General features: G+C 42.0%; 1 protein-coding gene across 1 annotated transcript; it reads left to right on the top strand.

The window, feature by feature from the left end:
• Positions 1-4660: 4660 nt before the first annotated feature.
• Positions 4661-14344, top strand: LOC140518727 (THO complex subunit 3). The gene is made up of 6 exons (XM_072631076.1): positions 4661-5084; positions 5784-5940; positions 7245-7449; positions 11019-11180; positions 11476-11576; positions 12955-14344. The coding sequence occupies exons 1-6, from the start codon at positions 4818-4820 to the stop codon at positions 13116-13118; spliced, it is 1056 nt and encodes a 351-aa protein (XP_072487177.1). The 5' UTR covers positions 4661-4817; the 3' UTR covers positions 13119-14344.
• The last annotated feature ends 2178 nt before the right edge of the window (positions 14345-16522 follow it).

Below are 16522 nucleotides of genomic sequence, written 5' to 3'. Positions count from 1 at the left end.
TAAATGTCGGTCTTCTTCTATGAACATAATAGAATTATTATTTTCTAGAGAGTAGAAGACATGCATGCATAGATAGATTGGTTAACTAAAGCCTTTTTCTCTTTAACATTAGACTCTTTGTGAAAATTCCATTCATCCCACATGTAGAATCCAATGAGCTGTAGCTATTTTCTTTAGCACCTTTTTGTGTCTCTTTTGCCAAGCTTTTAATTCTCTTTTCATAATTTTTTTGCATCACTCATTTCTTTCCCCAATTTTTCCTTTACCATTTTTATCTCTTTTTTTAGCCTTTCCAGGAATTCTTATTGGTCTTGTGTCCAGTTTATATATTTTTTCTTTGAGCTTTCTTTGTAGTTGTTTTCATGTTGTTGTCTTCTAAATTTGTATTTCTATCTTCTGTGTCACCATAGTAGTTTTTTAGGGTCAGATTTTGTTTGCTCATTTTTCTAGTTTATGTCTTGACTTAGCTTTATTTTAAAGTTGGGCTCTGTTTCTAGCATGGGATTGGGGGCGCTGTCCCAAGCTTCAGGCTTTTTCCCCACTGCTGTTTTCAGAGTTAGTTCTGTGGGCTAAGTTCCAAGGTAGTGTGATCTAGGAAGAAGTGTGGTCACTGCTCTCCTCATCTGTGCTCTAGTCTTTACCCAGGAAGGGTCTCTGCTCTCCTGCAGCCACAAGCACCAGTGCTTTTCTTTGCCCTGGAACTTCGACCAGGAACTGTCTAAATGCAACATGGTTCTGCATCCAGTGCCAGATCAGGGTCCCCTGTAATTTCTTTCTGAGCAGTTGCCCAATGCCCTTTCTGTCTTTGAGTGGTGACAACTCCCCAAATTGCTGCTGTAGATCTGTTGTCTCCATTTCCTCCAAGGTCAACAGCTGATGTCACTATGGCCAGCCTTTCTACCTCAGTGTCACAGACCTCTCCTTCTTACTTCCTATCAGGGTAGGGAACCTGCAGCCTTGAGGCCACACTTGAGTTCCCCATTTCTGTCTAAGTTGTTTTGGGCTGGAAAAATGTTTCTCCCAAAACCTTTTAACCATCTTTTAACCATCTAAAATTCCTACCTTTTTTCTTTGTTGAGTTTTATGTATTTCTACACCAAACTATTTGTGTATGTGCTTCTGGCTGCTGTTTCAGGGAGGGAGTGGAGAAGGAGGGGGAGGGAGGGGAAAAAGATAATGCTGTAGGAGGTCCTGTACTTTACTGTGTGTCTGGCACTAAGGATACAAATACAATAAAAATGAAAGTGTCTTTGTCCTCAAGGTACTTAGATTCTAATGGGGGAAGACGACTCATAAAAATAGCTGAAAAATGGGGATAAGATGGAAGGGAGGTAGCTCCCCCAGAAAAGGGAGTCTGAAGAGTAAGCAGCACATCTGGAAACGGAGTGAAGCATGATCAGTGTGGGCCTAATGGAGTGCTTAGGTGCATGTTCTTGGATCCCAGTTCTAAAAATCACATTTCTCTCTAAAAATCACATTTCTCTCTAGGCTCAAAACACTATCCCAGGCAGTTTCTCTCCAGCTCAAAGTACAGGACCTCCTACAGCCATCTCTCCTACAGGGAAGCAGCTCCTGTGGAGAGAGGAACAGCCCTCCCCACCAACTGCCAGACAGGGCCATATACAGGGGAGGCATTCGATCTACCTGAAGCAGCAAAATATCCTGAGGGAGATACAGGGGGTAGCTTATACAGAGTACCACCTTGATCACCCTGTCCCCCCAGATCCAGATGGTCATAGCCCAGAACCTTTAGGCAAAGAACATAGGAACGTATCCCAAGTTTCTCTCCAGCCGGCCCTAGTAAAACTGTTATCTCTCTTCTTGATACAGTAGCCAGCCATACCTATAGAACTTATTAGTCTGAACCAGCTGTGTATTGGCTGAATGGGCTATGCGCTGGGTCATAATGACATTTACTACTCACTGACCAATCATATGTATCCTAGACTTAAACATACTTATACTCCCTTACGTTTATCTTGTCTAACAAGACAGTGATGAGAGCAGCCTGATATTCCTTAGTCAGCCCTGACCTTTAGTTGACTTAGTGGTATTTCAGGCCTAAAACCACACCTCCATGTAGCCCCTCCCCGCCTTGGGCTATTTCCTGATGAACTCTGAGTAAAATACCTGCTCAGTAGATACAAAAAGTACATATTCCTTTAAGAACTAACCACTCCTTAACCACTCCCTAATCCTGCCCAGAATCACCTAGTTAGCATATTTGGTACATGTTTTACTATAGAATATCCTAGATAAACATTACCTGTATCCCTCTAAGGTTACAGGTTCTCTAAGAATTCTTGTCCTTTGAAAAGCGTAATAAATCTTTACCTTGACCTCAAGAATGCTTGAGTCAGCGAATTCATCCCAGGAGACCTGCCCTTGTACTCTGGTGTCTGTGGGGGGGGTCTCATCCCCAGCCCTCTCCCCCATCCAACTATCATCAGGCCTATGCCTAATATGAAGGCTCCCAGGATGGAAATCACCAGTAGTATAGGGAGGCTGAGGTGGAGAAGGAATGTTCTAGGATTGGAAGGCCTTAAACACTGAGAGAATTTGTAGAGTGAGAAGGCAACTGAGCCATGGTGGCAAAGTACAGAGAGTTGAAAACATTGTAGGGAGGTGAATCATCCATTGGAACCAAGGAATCAATAAATCATTTATTTATTAAGCATCTACTACATAATCTGAACTGGGCTAACTATTAAGGATCAAAGGACAAAAATGAAATTGTTGGATTCCTGCCTTCGAGGCATATATATTTGTAACATGCATTCCTAAACCTCGGACATTTTGCAACCTCTGCATATGCAAAAGAATATTCTAATACTGGAATGGTGACAGGATACCAAATGCTGGCAGGAGTAGTTGATTTTTGATGGAAGAGCTTTGGGGAAGAAATATATTCTTTCAGAGACACTCATTGATTTAGAAATTCTCTGGAACCCCTCCAATTTGGAGAGAAAGATCCTCAACATATCCAAAGTCTCTGAGAAGGCAAGGTGGAAACTGGGGTGAGATCCTTCTAGGTGAGATCAGGATTTCTCTCTCTTGGTTCAAGCTGAAATATTATCTTGCATCCATCAGAAGAAATCATGTGCTTTTGGGTATTTTCTTGCTCATTCTATATTTGTATTACCACCATTTTTGTTGTTGTTGTTTTGCTTACTTGCTATTCAATATTTCTTTGCATAACCAGTCTTTCTGTTGTGGGGGAAGGAGCCAAGCTGACTTGGGTAAGTTTGGGGATACCTTTTCTCTTAAGTATTAGTGACCAAGGAAGTGGCTTTTCTTTTGAAGTTACTGTACCTTGTACAGCAACATTTAGGCAGGCAGATAGATATACTATTGGTTCTTATCATTCATAGTAATTATAGCCTAGAGTTACCGTGCACAAAGAATTAGCAAATACTGAACCATGGTTCCTAGAGACAATACATGGTTGGATTCCGAGAGCCTCTGATCACATCATTTGCTTTAGCACTTTCCAGAGCTGCCTCACAGATTAGCTGAATTTCCATTTCCTTGATCTATTATTGATTCACGCAGAATAACCTAAAGGAAGCTTCTCTAATACTTGTCTTTTCTCTGTGATGCAAACCTTCCTGTCCCATTAACTCTTTAGCACCATCCCTGGGAGCCATTTTAAACAGTGGGATCACCAGCAAACGACACAAAAATTCGGAAACAAAAAGCGAGGTTTAACAGATCGCAAGAAGGATGATTGTTTGTAATATGAAATTGAAACAAGAAGGCAGAGGGTCTCCAGAAGGTTGTTGGATCTCAGCTGGAAACGTGGGCATAGGGTGACTCAAAGTTTTGCCTGTCTGGGTTACAAATATATTTTAGCAAGTAGGTGAAATTGCAAATATGAAATCTGTAAATAATGGAGATCATATATATTTGTAGTCCGTTACTCCTCTCAGGGACTGGGGAGAAAAGTTTACCCAAACCCATGGCCCTTCTGCTCCTCTCACGGTAGGTGTTAGTCTCTCTCGGACAGGACTGGGCAAGATTCGGGAGATAACGACCGAAGCCTCTGGAGAGACTGCATTTTGCTTGAAGGTGCTATGATTATAGTACTCATTATTTATTAATGCGCCCGGGAAGCAGCCGTCAACCGCACGGCCAGTCCAAGCTGAGAAGCTCGGCCGCTTCCCCCGCAAGCCGCTACTTGCGCCCCGCCCCCGTTCGCGGCCTCCGCCTGCAGGGCCCCCGTTCCCGGCCTCCGTCTGCAGGGCCCCTGTTCCCGGCCTCCGCCTGCAGGGCCTCCGTCGGCCAAGTGCGATCAACGCCCTTCGGTTTCCAGGCTGCTTCCAGGCTATTCGCTTCCGCTCAACAATGGCGCAAAAACACAAGATAGGAGGGAAAATTTAACACTATCAGAAGCAGGGCTTGAGGAGACCCGGAAGGATGGTCAACAGGAAAAAGGAGTCCCAGGAAAGAGGATGGGATTTGTAGTTTTTAAGCCCTTTACCGTCCCTCCAGAGGCCACTGGGGTGGTGTGAATGCGCCTGCGCCACTCGGTTCCCCAAGCTTCCGGAACGGGCGCCTGCCCCCGGAGGAGTGCGCTTGCGCATTTCTGGCGGCGGCCGTTCCTCGCTCCTTCCTCCGGGATGGGGAGGGGGGGGATGAGTGCGCTTGCGCATCTGCGGCCGGAGGTCCGGCCTCCTTGCTTCTCCCCGCCACACCCCGTCGTGGGCCGGGCGGGGCTACTGCGCTTGCGTGTCTGCGCCGTGGTCTCCTGCGAGGCGCGTGGGTGGCGGTTGTCTGCTGTCTCTAGTGCGCTCGGGGCCCGGCTGTGAGCGCGCGGGATGGCGAGCGCGTCTGCCCTGGCGGGGAGCTCTGCGCTGGGGCTGGGCGCTGCTGGCGGGGCCGGGCCCTGGGGGAGCTCTGCGGGGACCCCGTCCCGCTACGTGGCCGGGATGCAGGAGGTGTTCCGGAGCCACAGCAAGACTCGCGAGTTCCCGGCGCACAGCGCCAAGGTGCACTCGGTGGCGTGGAGCTGTGACGGGCGCCGCCTGGCCTCGGGCTCCTTCGACAAGACGGCCAGCGTCTTCCTGCTGGAGAAGGACCGCCTGGTGCGCTCGGCCCCGGGGGGAGGCTGGAGTGCAGGCGTGGGGGGCGTGAGGGGCTCCTGGCCTGGGGCGGCACCGCGGAAGGCCAGACTGGGCCGCTCGGTTTTCCGACGACGTTCCACCTGCCAGCCTCGTGCCTCTGCACCCGCTGTGTCCCCTCCCCGCTCGGGTTCCATTTAGGCCCTGGCCAGGTTTCAGCTCACACGAAGCTTTCCTTGTCCCACTCCCCTCCCCCATTAGTACTGGGCTTTTCTTCACAAGTTGTGCTGGTTCGTGAACTGGTCCTTGGAGCCCCTTCCCTCCGCGTGAAAGTTTGAGACAATTTTCACTCCTGCAAATCCCTGTTGCTCTAGGAGGTGGTTAATAAACATATGTATATATGTATTTTTGAGCTGAATTGAAATATCTGGAGATTTTGGGAGTTGGAAGTGATGGGGGACTTACATAGAGGATGGAGGAGAGAGGGAACGTTGGGGCCCTGGGCAGTGTAGGGGTTTGGGATGTGAGGGTGGGAGGACAAGGGGGTGGGGGAGCTGGACAGAAGTGAGGAGGCTGAAGTGGGGCACCTTGGAAGGGCTCTGGGCACGGAGAAGGGGGGTGGTGGTGGCTGCCCAGGGACCCTCCACTGCCCCAACTCCCACCATTCCCACGTGGCCCACGGCAGTATTTGTGTGCGAGTTAACGATGCCACCCTCGTTGTAGGTAAAAGAAAACAACTACCGAGGTCATGGGGACAGCGTGGATCAGCTTTGTTGGCACCCGAGTAATCCAGACCTGTTTGTCACTGCATCTGGGGACAAAACCATTCGAATCTGGGACGTTAGAACTACAAAATGCATTGCCACCGTGAATACTAAAGGTGATTCTCAAGAGGGAGGAAGGGCCTGTGCTGGTGTACTAGAGTACATAGTGTTTATGTGGCAACTGGAGTAAAGACGTGGAGTAAAGTCCCAGTTTTGACATTTAACCAGCTCAGTGACCTGGAGAAACGTAGCTGTAAAATGGTTACAGCTCTTTTCACCCCAACATCGCAGGTCTACCTTTGGTAAGGCATACATGAGAGCTACTATTTTCATGCAAATTATTCACCAAAGTGATTGCTAAAAGCATTGTTTCTGTCTGTGCATCCATCCATCTATATCTGTCTCACTACTGCTCTAGTGGAAGGAACACTGGATTTCGAAGTCACCCAACTTGGGTTCAAATTCCAGGTCTATTGCTTGTTCCCTGGCAAAAAATTGGATAAATTATTTGATCTTTCTGGGCCTGTTTTCTTATCTGTAAAATGAGAATGATAATTGCACAACCTGCTTTAGAAAATGCAGCATGGAGGCTAGAAAGAAGAGTTCAGATATGGTCTCTGAGACATAGGGCTATGTCACCTGGGACAAGTCACTTAACTTTTCAGTGCTCTGGACCCACGGTATCAAATTCAGATAGGATCCTTGCAGGGGCCATCTTGATTTAGAAAATCATTGATTAACATGCATTTTAAAAATTTTGTTAAACTTTTCTCAGTTACAATTTAATCTGTTTGGGCAGAGGGTTTGACACCTGCTGCAGCCAGGTCTCTTAAAGCAGTAAATGGCAAAGGAGACACTGACCTGGTTTTGTAGAGGGAATCTTCACCTCTCTTCACTCCTTCCCACCATGTTCCTTATACCAGTGAAATGACAGGTTCAGTCCTTAAACCTGTCTCCCTTAAAAGTTGGTTGTGAGGAAAGTGCTTTGCAAACCTTGAGTCACTGTAGAAATAGAAATGAGTTTTGATTTGCCATGTTGAACAAAGAAGTCATTGGGTTTAGAATCCTTAGCAGCTTCTGTGATATGTTCCTGACTAATACCAAGCTTACTAGTTAATGCAATATTCCAAGAAAAGTTTTAACCTTGTGTTGTAATAACCCAAAATGCACTTATATATTACAAATTACCTTCAGTAAACCTTAGATGCGATAGTGCAGAGATTACTGTCTTCCTTTTGTTGACTGAATCTTGGAGGCTGTGATGTGCCTAGGATCACAGAGGTAGTAAATATAATTGGTATTTGGACCCAGGTCCTCCATCTTCATGTGCTTTGTCCTTTCCATCACAGTCCAGCTGCTCTTTAGGCAATGTCTTTGCTGGATCTTGGTGAAGTCAGTTTGCGTATTTTTTCCTTTCTAGGGGAGAATATTAACATTTGCTGGAGTCCCGATGGGCAGACCATTGCTGTGGGGAACAAAGATGATGTGGTAACTTTCATTGATGCAAAAACCCACCGTTCCAAAGCAGAGGAGCAGTTTAGATTTGAAGTAAACGAAATCTCCTGGAACAATGATAACAATATGTTCTTCCTGACAAATGGCAATGGTTGTATCAACATTCTCAGGTAATGAGTATCAGCCAACTAGGGGTAATTTTTCTCCTCTTTATAGTTGCCATAGACTTGGAGAATATTAGAGCAGGTAGAGACTTTGGAACCTAGAATGTCTTATTGAATTGCTTAATCCACATTTAAGGTTATGCTTGTTAGGTTTGTGTTTTCCTATTTTTTTTTTTTTACTGATTTTTAGCCTCACCTTTTAAGTCAGTACTTTGTTCCTATGATTACTTTTGCTGCTACCTTGATGCTAGTTTTCCCAGAGAGTCTTCCTCTTTTCCCATTTAGCTGTCCAGTGGAAAAGGGACTGTAGAAATCATGTAGTCCAACGTCGTTTTTATGGATTAGGAAATTTAAGACTCAGGGAAGTGATTTGCTCTAGGTCACACTCTTGGTTAGGGATTGAACTGAGGATTCATACCCAGTGCTCTTTCCATTGTACCATGTTGCTGAACTCATTGGATGCAGAACTAGAAACATAAATCCCTGCAATAATTAGGCTTGCAATGAGTGCTATAGTGAGAGATATTTTGGCTGTACTCCCTCTTATGGGTTTCATTAAAATAGCCATTACTTGGGGAAAGACTGTGTTCATCACAGTGACTCATTTGGAGATTTACAGAGAGAAGGCAGCAGGGTGTAGTAAGAGCAGTTGAAAGAGTACTAGGTTAGATCCTGATGACTTGAATTGGTGTTCCCACTCTGCCTAGTTAACAGTTGTATTGCCTTGGACAGTTCACTAAGCCGATTCACTAAAGCCTCAGTTTCTTACTCTGTGCAATGAAGGGGTTTAGTCCTTTTCATTTTGCGTCTTGCATTTTGGTTGTTTTTTTTAAGAATTCATGATGTGAAGACATTCTTACTTATTATCATAACTTAGATTTATGTTGTACTTTATAGTTTGTAAAATACTTTTCTTGAAACAACCCTGGGAGGGGTAGGCCTAATGTCCCCATTATCATCCCAGATTTGACATGTTTAAAACAGGTTCAGAATGGTGCAGGGTCACATGGTTACTATGTAAGTGAATGTGTTGCATCTTGAATCTAGCCTTTCTGCCCGATTGTATTTCTCAGTCTACTCTTTTACTAAATACTTAAGCACTTACTGTGCCAATTGTAATGATCTAGGTTCTAAGAAAGATAACATATAGAATAAGTACTGATCCTTGTTCTCAGTGAGTTAGAGGCTAGGAAGTTAAATGAGATATCAGCACAGTCATATAAGTGCCATGTGAATGAACAGAGTATGAGGAGGAAGGAATGATAGCTTCATGTTGATAGCACAAAAGAAGTAAATCCTAAATGCCAGGTGAAGTTCAGGGAAGTCCTGTAGGTAGAGATGTGGCTATGGTGATAGCTACATTTACCATGTGGAAGAAGCAAAGACGGATCTAACACTGGCAGCGATAGCTTGAGCGAGTCACTTCCCTGTGGCGTTCTGTTCTTCTCTTTTGTTAAGTGAGGGGTTTGGATTAGATGTAGGTTGGTCTTTGTAGAGCTGGCAGGGATCTAGTCCTTTTATTTTACGGATGAGAAAACAGGCCCAGAGCAATTTAAGTGACTTGCTCAAAGTAGCACAAATAATAAGTAGCAGACCTAGGATTTGAACTGAGGTCCTTTGACTTCAGATCCAGTGCTGTTTCTTCTGTACCATGATGAAGTCTCTTTTAACTTTTGTATTTTATGATGCTGTGTCTTGTATTTCCCTGTTGGTCTTGAGAGTAGCACTGTCCAAAAGTCACTTGGTTTCACAACCTAGGTTTCTCCCTTGATTGTCCTTCCTGCTTTTCCCCTTTTTCTTTCCTTCTCTTCCCCTCCACTCTCATAAATTTCCAAGTTCTGTTGCTTTGGCATTTATAAAAATCTTTTGCACTCACTGTACACTCCATCTGAGAAACTTTAAATTTTTAAAATTACATTTTTTTGCAGCCTGTTGTATTTACCTCACCAACATTTCTCTATTCCCTCTCCCCCTCCTTAAGAGCCACCCCTTTTAATGAAAAGTTCAAAAGGAGAAAAAAGTTCAACAAAACTAACCAACATATTGAAAAAGCCTACATTATGTAAAGTTTTTCATATCCATAGTCCCCCACGTCTACAAAGAAGTAGTGGGGTAGTGCTTTCTCATATTTCTTCTTTGGGGCCAGGCTTGTCCATTATAATTTTGAAGATTCATTTTCTATTGTTTTCCTGCAAATACTTGAGGATCTGAAATTCTCAGTTCATAAGCATTTATTAAGTATTTATTCCATGCTAAGCACTATGCTAAATACTGGAGATAGAAAGAAAGGCCAACATAGCCTTCAAGGAGCTCACATTTTAATGGGAGAAAAGCAAATTATTATTTACTAGATGTATAAAAGAGATGAAAGGCATTCAGAGAGACAAGGCAGTCATTAGCAGCTAGAGGGAGTGGGAAAGGCCTCCTGCAGAAAGTGGGATATAGTTGAGTCATGAAAGAAAGTAGAGAAGCCAGTAGGTGGAGGTTGGAGGGTTGCAGTTATGGGGAGAACCAGTGCAAAAGAAGCGAGCTGGTAGATGGGGTGTCATGGTCGAGGAACAGCAAGTAGACTAGTATAGATGGTTTGTAATTAAAATTCCCTTGTCTTTTCACTCACACCATTGTAATTCAGTTTTCATTTTCTCTTGCTTGAATTCTGTTAGTGGCATCAATTGAGGAAAGTAGGCAATACAGTGAATAGATCTGGATTTGGAGTCAGGAGAACCTGAGTTCAAATCTTGTCTCAGATGCTAGCTGTGTGACAATTAACCTTTTTTAGCTTCAGTTTCCTCATTTGCGAAATGAGGACAATGATATACATCCCTCCTGGGGTGGTTGTGAAGATAAACTGAGGTATTTATAAAATGTGATATAAAGTAGAATGTGTTAAGGTTTAATGAGAGATGGAGACAAAGTATGTTGAGAAAATGGGAGGAAGAGAGAAGTCATATTCAGCTCACATTTACACAATTACTTTATAGTTTTAAAAATGCTTTCCTTTAAACAATCCTAAGTGAGAGGTAATCAGTCAACAAGCATTTATCTTGTACCTACTGTGTGTTGGGCACTGGGGATGCAAAGGCAGATATGAAATAACCCCTACCTTCAAGGACCTTACCGTGCATTTTATTGCAGAGACACACTTGGACATTTGAATAGTATGTAAAATAAATATAAATTAATTTTGTAGGGGCAGGAAAGGCACTAGTAAGTAGAGGAATGAGGAGCATCTTCATTTAGCAGGTGATGCCTGAAATAAGCTTTGAGAGAGAAAGCATTTATGAAGTATTTACTATGTGCCAGAGGGGATTCTAAGAAGTGGAGGTGAAGAGGGAATTGATTTCAGTTCTGGGAGGTGGTAGGGGAGATATTAAAGGGATAGATATTATGAATGTTTACAGTTGAAGAGAATATAGATCAGAAAGACCAAATGTAATTGGTCCGGTTGCCCTACAGTCAATTGCAATTTGGGTCCCTTCCCAGTCCAGTGCCTTTGCTAGAAATCCCAGAATGTCAGTGGGTTGCACTTTGAGTGTGTGGATCCATGTGCCTTGTCCTGTGTTTTTTCTTTCTAGCTATCCTGAGCTGAAGCCTGTGCAGTCCATCAATGCCCATCCTTCCAATTGCATCTGTATCAAATTTGACCCCACAGGGAAGTACTTTGCCACAGGAAGTGCTGATGCACTGGTTAGCCTTTGGGATGTTGACGAATTAGTGTGTGTGAGATGTTTTTCCAGGTCAGTAGCACTTCCTGTGCTTCATCCCTTGTGCCTATATTTACAGATAGCTCCCCCACCTTTGTGCCATTCTCCTTTGTTCTCTATATTTCTTAGATGGGGTTCACATAGTGTGCTAGAGGCTTTTTGGTTTTATAGCATTTGTGTAATATTTTGTGGCTATGAACTCAGGCTGTCCATCTGTTGTTACTGTGAGACTAGCCCATTTCCTTTTCCAGTCACATATACGTGTGTTATACATGAAAGAATTTTATTTTATCATGAACAAAAGTTCTTCCTTCTCCCCATGCTACAGGTTGGATTGGCCAGTGAGAACCCTCAGCTTTAGCCATGATGGGAAGATGCTTGCGTCAGCATCTGAAGATCACTTTATTGACATTGCTGAAGTGGAGACAGGTAAAAAAGTTCCATGTAAGAAGATTAGCATCATGTCCAGTGACAGCTGGAAAGACCTTAGGTCTGTGTTCTAGCTTTCATTTTTAGAGATGATAAAACTGATGTGAAATAACTTGTCCAGGGTATCACAGCTTGTATCACAGCTGACACTGCAGGGTTTTCTAAAATTAAGAATCCAAGAATCACTTTCTGAATGGGCTGTATTCTCTAAATGTCCCTCTACTCCAATAGTTTTACCTTTTATAAAAACAAATTTGTGGTGGTGGTGAGGTAGATTTTGTCCCTTTACGTCTAGAGTTGCATTTTGTATCTAATTTTTAATAATATGTAGATGCCTTTCACTTCTTCTAAAGCCTGAAAATGTTTAATATTTTTACATAAAAGATTTTATAAAATTACCTTTGACACCATTTAGAGTAGTATTGATGAGTATGGAGATTTAGTGTTCTTCTGGAAGATGATCAAATCCTCAGTCAAAGATATCTCAAAAAAAGTTAGAATAAAGCATTTTGACAACCCTTTGAAGTGCTAATACACTGATGAATAGCCACTAGCTTAAACTTCATACTAATTTAGTATTCTATCTGGAGAGAGAAAGCTGATCTCAAGAAATAAAATTGAGCAAAGCTTTGCGGCAACTTGATTTTATACTACTTGATTCATTTGAATTTGAGGGAATGACCAAAAAAACACTGGAAGATTTTTTTTTTATTCATCCTTATTTTTGATCTGGGTGAAAACCCAAAATGAAAGTTATCCCTTTCTGATGTGCAGATCAACTTGTCAAATTCCCCATCTGCAAAATGAGGAATGATACATGTAATGCCTACTTAATAGGATTATGAGGGAAACATTTTGTAAGTGGTAAGGCCTTATATTTGCGCTTTTATTTACACTCACTTCAATCCTTTTAATATTTTCAGAATTGATTTCAAAGAATTTTACTTCTTCAAGTCCTATTTTTTGGTGCACTTGTTTCAAAGGAGAGAAAACTTACTTTGTGTCCCATCTTGTTTTTTATTCTTGCAAGTTTTTGTTAATGGAATAACACCCTCAGAATCACCCAGTCCAGTCTGTATTTTGGAAACAGTGGGGTGGAGTGGAAAGAGTAAAAGATTTTTTCAGGAGCCTTGAGTTTAGATCCTAACTAGTGTTTCTGAGCTTTGTGACCTTGAGCAGGGAGAGATTTTCACCACTCTAAACCTTAGTTTTTTTATCTTTAAAAGGAGGATAATCGTCTTATGTTACTTAGCTCACAGGGTGATTGTGAAGAAGTACTTTTTAGTTCTTCAGATGCTATAGAAATGTGAAATTTCATTTCTAATCAATCTGTATGTGAACATATCTGACTTTTGCTTTCTCTGTATGTTGATTGTAGGTGATAAGCTCTGGGAGGTGCAGTGTGAATCTCCGACCTTCACGGTGGCCTGGCATCCCAAAAGACCCCTGTTGGCATTTGCTTGTGATGACAAAGATGGCAAATATGACAGCAGCCGGGAAGCAGGGACTGTGAAGTTATTTGGGCTTCCTAATGACTCTTAAAGTGAGACTGGAAGATCCAGTTTGCAGAGGGGAGTACTGATTCAGAAGAGAGGCTGGGATAAAGGCCTGGGAAAATCAGGCATCATTTTGTCTAGTTTATTTGGTCTGTTTTTCTCTGAGTTCATTGTCCCCCATCCCCAAACATCTTAGTAGAAAAAGAAAGTTATTTCCACATCTGTCAGTTTGAATACAGTAGCACATCATTGGCATTATTTTGTGTGAGTGTTGGAGTGTTAACAGTTTCCATTGTAGCTATCTATTAATGGCAAAGAGCACTGAATTTAGAGTCAGAGTGGTTGAATAAAGATTGGATTTGAAATTGGAGGCCTCTATTCACAGCTTAGTTCTGCTACCACCTAGAACTTTGCCTCTCTGGGGCCTAGTTTTCTCACTGTTAAAATGAGGGATTTAGATTATTTAAATCCTGTTATCTTTCATTCCCTTGAAGTCTTATACTTCAAGAATCCTAGGAGTTTCTTTGGGTAACTGAATAGTCTAACCAGTTATCTCATTTTTTATTGCTTTTAATTTTGAGATGTTGTAAAGCTACATTTTTGTAACTTGTTGACTGTAAATGTTTGTTGGTCTTGGGAGGTGACAGCTTAGTTTTTTTTTAATATCACTAAGCACTTTATTTAAAGATGATACATATAGAACAAGCTCTTTTTTTTTCTTTTTTTGACAGCTTTACTTCTTGATCAAAGATGCAGGTCCATGTTAGTAGCTTTGAATGGAATAGAGATGAAAAAGTGGTGCCTTAGTACTGTATTCCTGAAAATAATAGCTCCTTTCTCTGTAAAGAGAGGGGTTTGGATTAGATGACTTCTAAATTCCTGTGGTCTATTTTTTATAGCACTTGATTTGCACAATAATTTCCTCACAATAACCCAGAGTGGAGGATGGAGAAGTTGTTTTTCCCATTTTATAGGTGATGAAGCTCTGTAATAGAGAGGCTAAGTAATTTACCCAAGTGTCACATGATCAGTCAAGTAGGTATTTCTGCTTGAGTAGCTGTAGGTGGTATAGCATGGTTTCAAGGTCCAAGGTGGTATCTCATTTGGATATCTCCATATATGATGTATCTTGAAGCTCTCCTCTGCTCATGCTCATTCTACTTGTGAGGCTAGGGTTGGTGAAATGGAATGTCACATTTTGTGGAAAGTATTTTTTAAGAATAAATTTGGTATTTCATCTTTTAATAAAAGTTAAATTTTTGTGTATTCTTACGTTTTTAGTAAGGTGGTATTGGACTTTTGTGTTCGTGTTTTCTTTTTCAGAGATGCGTAAATATGATTATGGGTAACCTTGCTCTTTCCTACTTTGAATTCTAGTTTGAACTTCTCTGTGAAGGTGAAGCTGAGCAGTGATCATTTAAGTGATCGTTTGCTACCTTATCATAATGCTGGTTCATATTTCTTTAAGGAAAGTTTTCAAAGTGCTCTGAGGGATGCAGGTTGTTATCTGTTTTACACGGTGGGTCTATTTCACCCTGGCCAGGAAGTTTCCAGTGGAGTACTCTAGGGATCTGTATTTGGTTCTGTACTTAGCAAAACATGTTATATCTATAAAAATTTTTTATCACCTAGATTTTCTTTGGTATCCTCCCCCATCCTCTTATAGAGAGCCAGCTACGAGTTGGAAAAAGATTGAAAAAAAAAACCAGAAAAATTCAGCAAAACTGATCAAACATTGAAAAAATTCTGACATGTTATTTCATACCTTTAGATACAGCCCTGCAAAAGAATGAAAGATATCCACTCCTAATATTGTGAGTTAGAGATATAGATGACATTTATTAAATTTGCCGAGGACACAGAGTTGGAAGAGATAGTAATCAGGATGAAAAAGATGTTAATGGGCAAGATTATTGAAATGACTAATAAGTTGAAATTTAAAAAGGATAAATATAAAGTTAACACTTGGAATCAAAATGAATATAAGATGGGGGAAGCATTATTCTGAAGAAGTTTGAAAAAGATGTGGGGGGATCTAATTGAACATGAATGAGACAGGTGACATAGCAGCCAGAAAAGCTAAAATACTTTGGGCTCCATTGAGAAGCAATGGGAGGCCTTCAGTAATAGAGTTTGGACAACACTCCCAAGTACTCCAGTGCTCCCTGTTCAGTTTTGGGCATCATACTTATAAAAGTGCAAGAATTGTAGCTGGAAAGGATGTAGTGGAGGGCATCCAGGCTGGTGCCTGCTCTATGAGGACTGGGTGAAAGGAACTGGTCATGTAGCTTGGAGAGGTGACTATTTAAAGGATGGTTTGGGGGAGGGGTACTGCAAGGTTGTAATAGGTGTCTTAAGTGTTTAAGTAGCTTTTATGTAAAAGAGATTATTAGACTTGTTTTATTTGGCCCTGATGGGTGGAATAAGGAGCAGTCCCTTCATGACTCCACCTGTACTGCTTGAGAGGCAGAATTGTAGATTGGAAAGAATGATGAATTTGGAGTCAGGGCTTGGGTTCTAAATAGTTCTCTGCACTTACTATGTGACCTGTGTGATGTGTCCTTTCACCACTTGGGCCTCAGTTTTTCTTCTCTATAAAATGAGGTTAGATAGCCCCTGAGGTCCTTTTCAGTGCTGAATGTGTGATCCCATAGCAAATTTAGATGATATATATTTATGAAGTATATTTTAATTAGAAGTTTTAAGTGGGGGGCATGAGTTTGACTGGATAGATGGCTGCTGAGGTCCTATCAGAATTATCTTATTCTACCTGGCTTGGAGAAAAAAATCAGTAATTAACCCATGCTCATGGCAGGATAGTGAGAGTCAGGGCTAGGACTTAGAATCCTTGAATGTCCTAGCTAGAAGACACTTCTGAGATTATCTATTTGATCCTCTTCAGCTTTACGGATGCCTTGCTCCTGCTTATGGGAGTCTCATTGTTGGCTGAGCCAGGATTGGAACTTTGGGTCTTTTAAAGCCTTTCCCTCCAATGCTGTCTTCTACTCCGTGCTGCTTTGCCTCGTGTTTGCTGATAATGGCATTTTAAAACACTTTTCATATCCATGACTTCTTTTGAGTCTTGTTGGGGGTAACTTTTACTCTTAATTAACAGATGAGGAAACCAGTTGAAGAAGAGGAACTAGTATGCCTGCTTTCACACAGCTAGTTAGTAGCAAAGTGTAAACTAGAATCTGTCTTGAAACTCATAGATCAATCAATGTTCTTGCCACTGCTCTACACTGCCTTATGGCCACACAGTGTTCTGAAGTGGAAAGACCACTGAGTTAAGAGTCCTAAAATTTACAGACCTTCCTTTTCATTCCTGGCTCTACCCCTGTCAATTTTTGTGATTTTGGCAAATTATTTCCCTTTTCTAAGCACAAATTTCCTTGCTGGTAAAATGTGGATGATCATTGTTTCTCTTACTATATTACAGAGGTTTTGTGA

Source organism: Notamacropus eugenii, chromosome 1, assembly GCF_028372415.1.
Source record: "Notamacropus eugenii isolate mMacEug1 chromosome 1, mMacEug1.pri_v2, whole genome shotgun sequence".
In the NCBI taxonomy this organism is placed as follows: Eukaryota; Metazoa; Chordata; class Mammalia; order Diprotodontia; family Macropodidae; genus Notamacropus; species Notamacropus eugenii.
The sequence above is the reverse complement of the archived record's forward strand: the minus strand, read 5'-3'. Positions and strand labels throughout refer to the sequence as shown.

Bases quoted from the DNA above. Each gene is read 5' to 3' on its own strand.
- LOC140518727 (XM_072631076.1), top strand. From the start codon at position 4,818: ATGGCGAGCGCGTCTGCCCTGGCGGGGAGCTCTGCGCTGGGGCTGGGC. The intron at 5,085-5,783 runs GTGCGCTCGGCC...CCCTCGTTGTAG, and splicing joins TGCTGGAGAAGGACCGCCTG to GTAAAAGAAAACAACTACCG. The intron at 11,181-11,475 runs GTCAGTAGCACT...CCCATGCTACAG, and splicing joins TGTGTGAGATGTTTTTCCAG to GTTGGATTGGCCAGTGAGAA.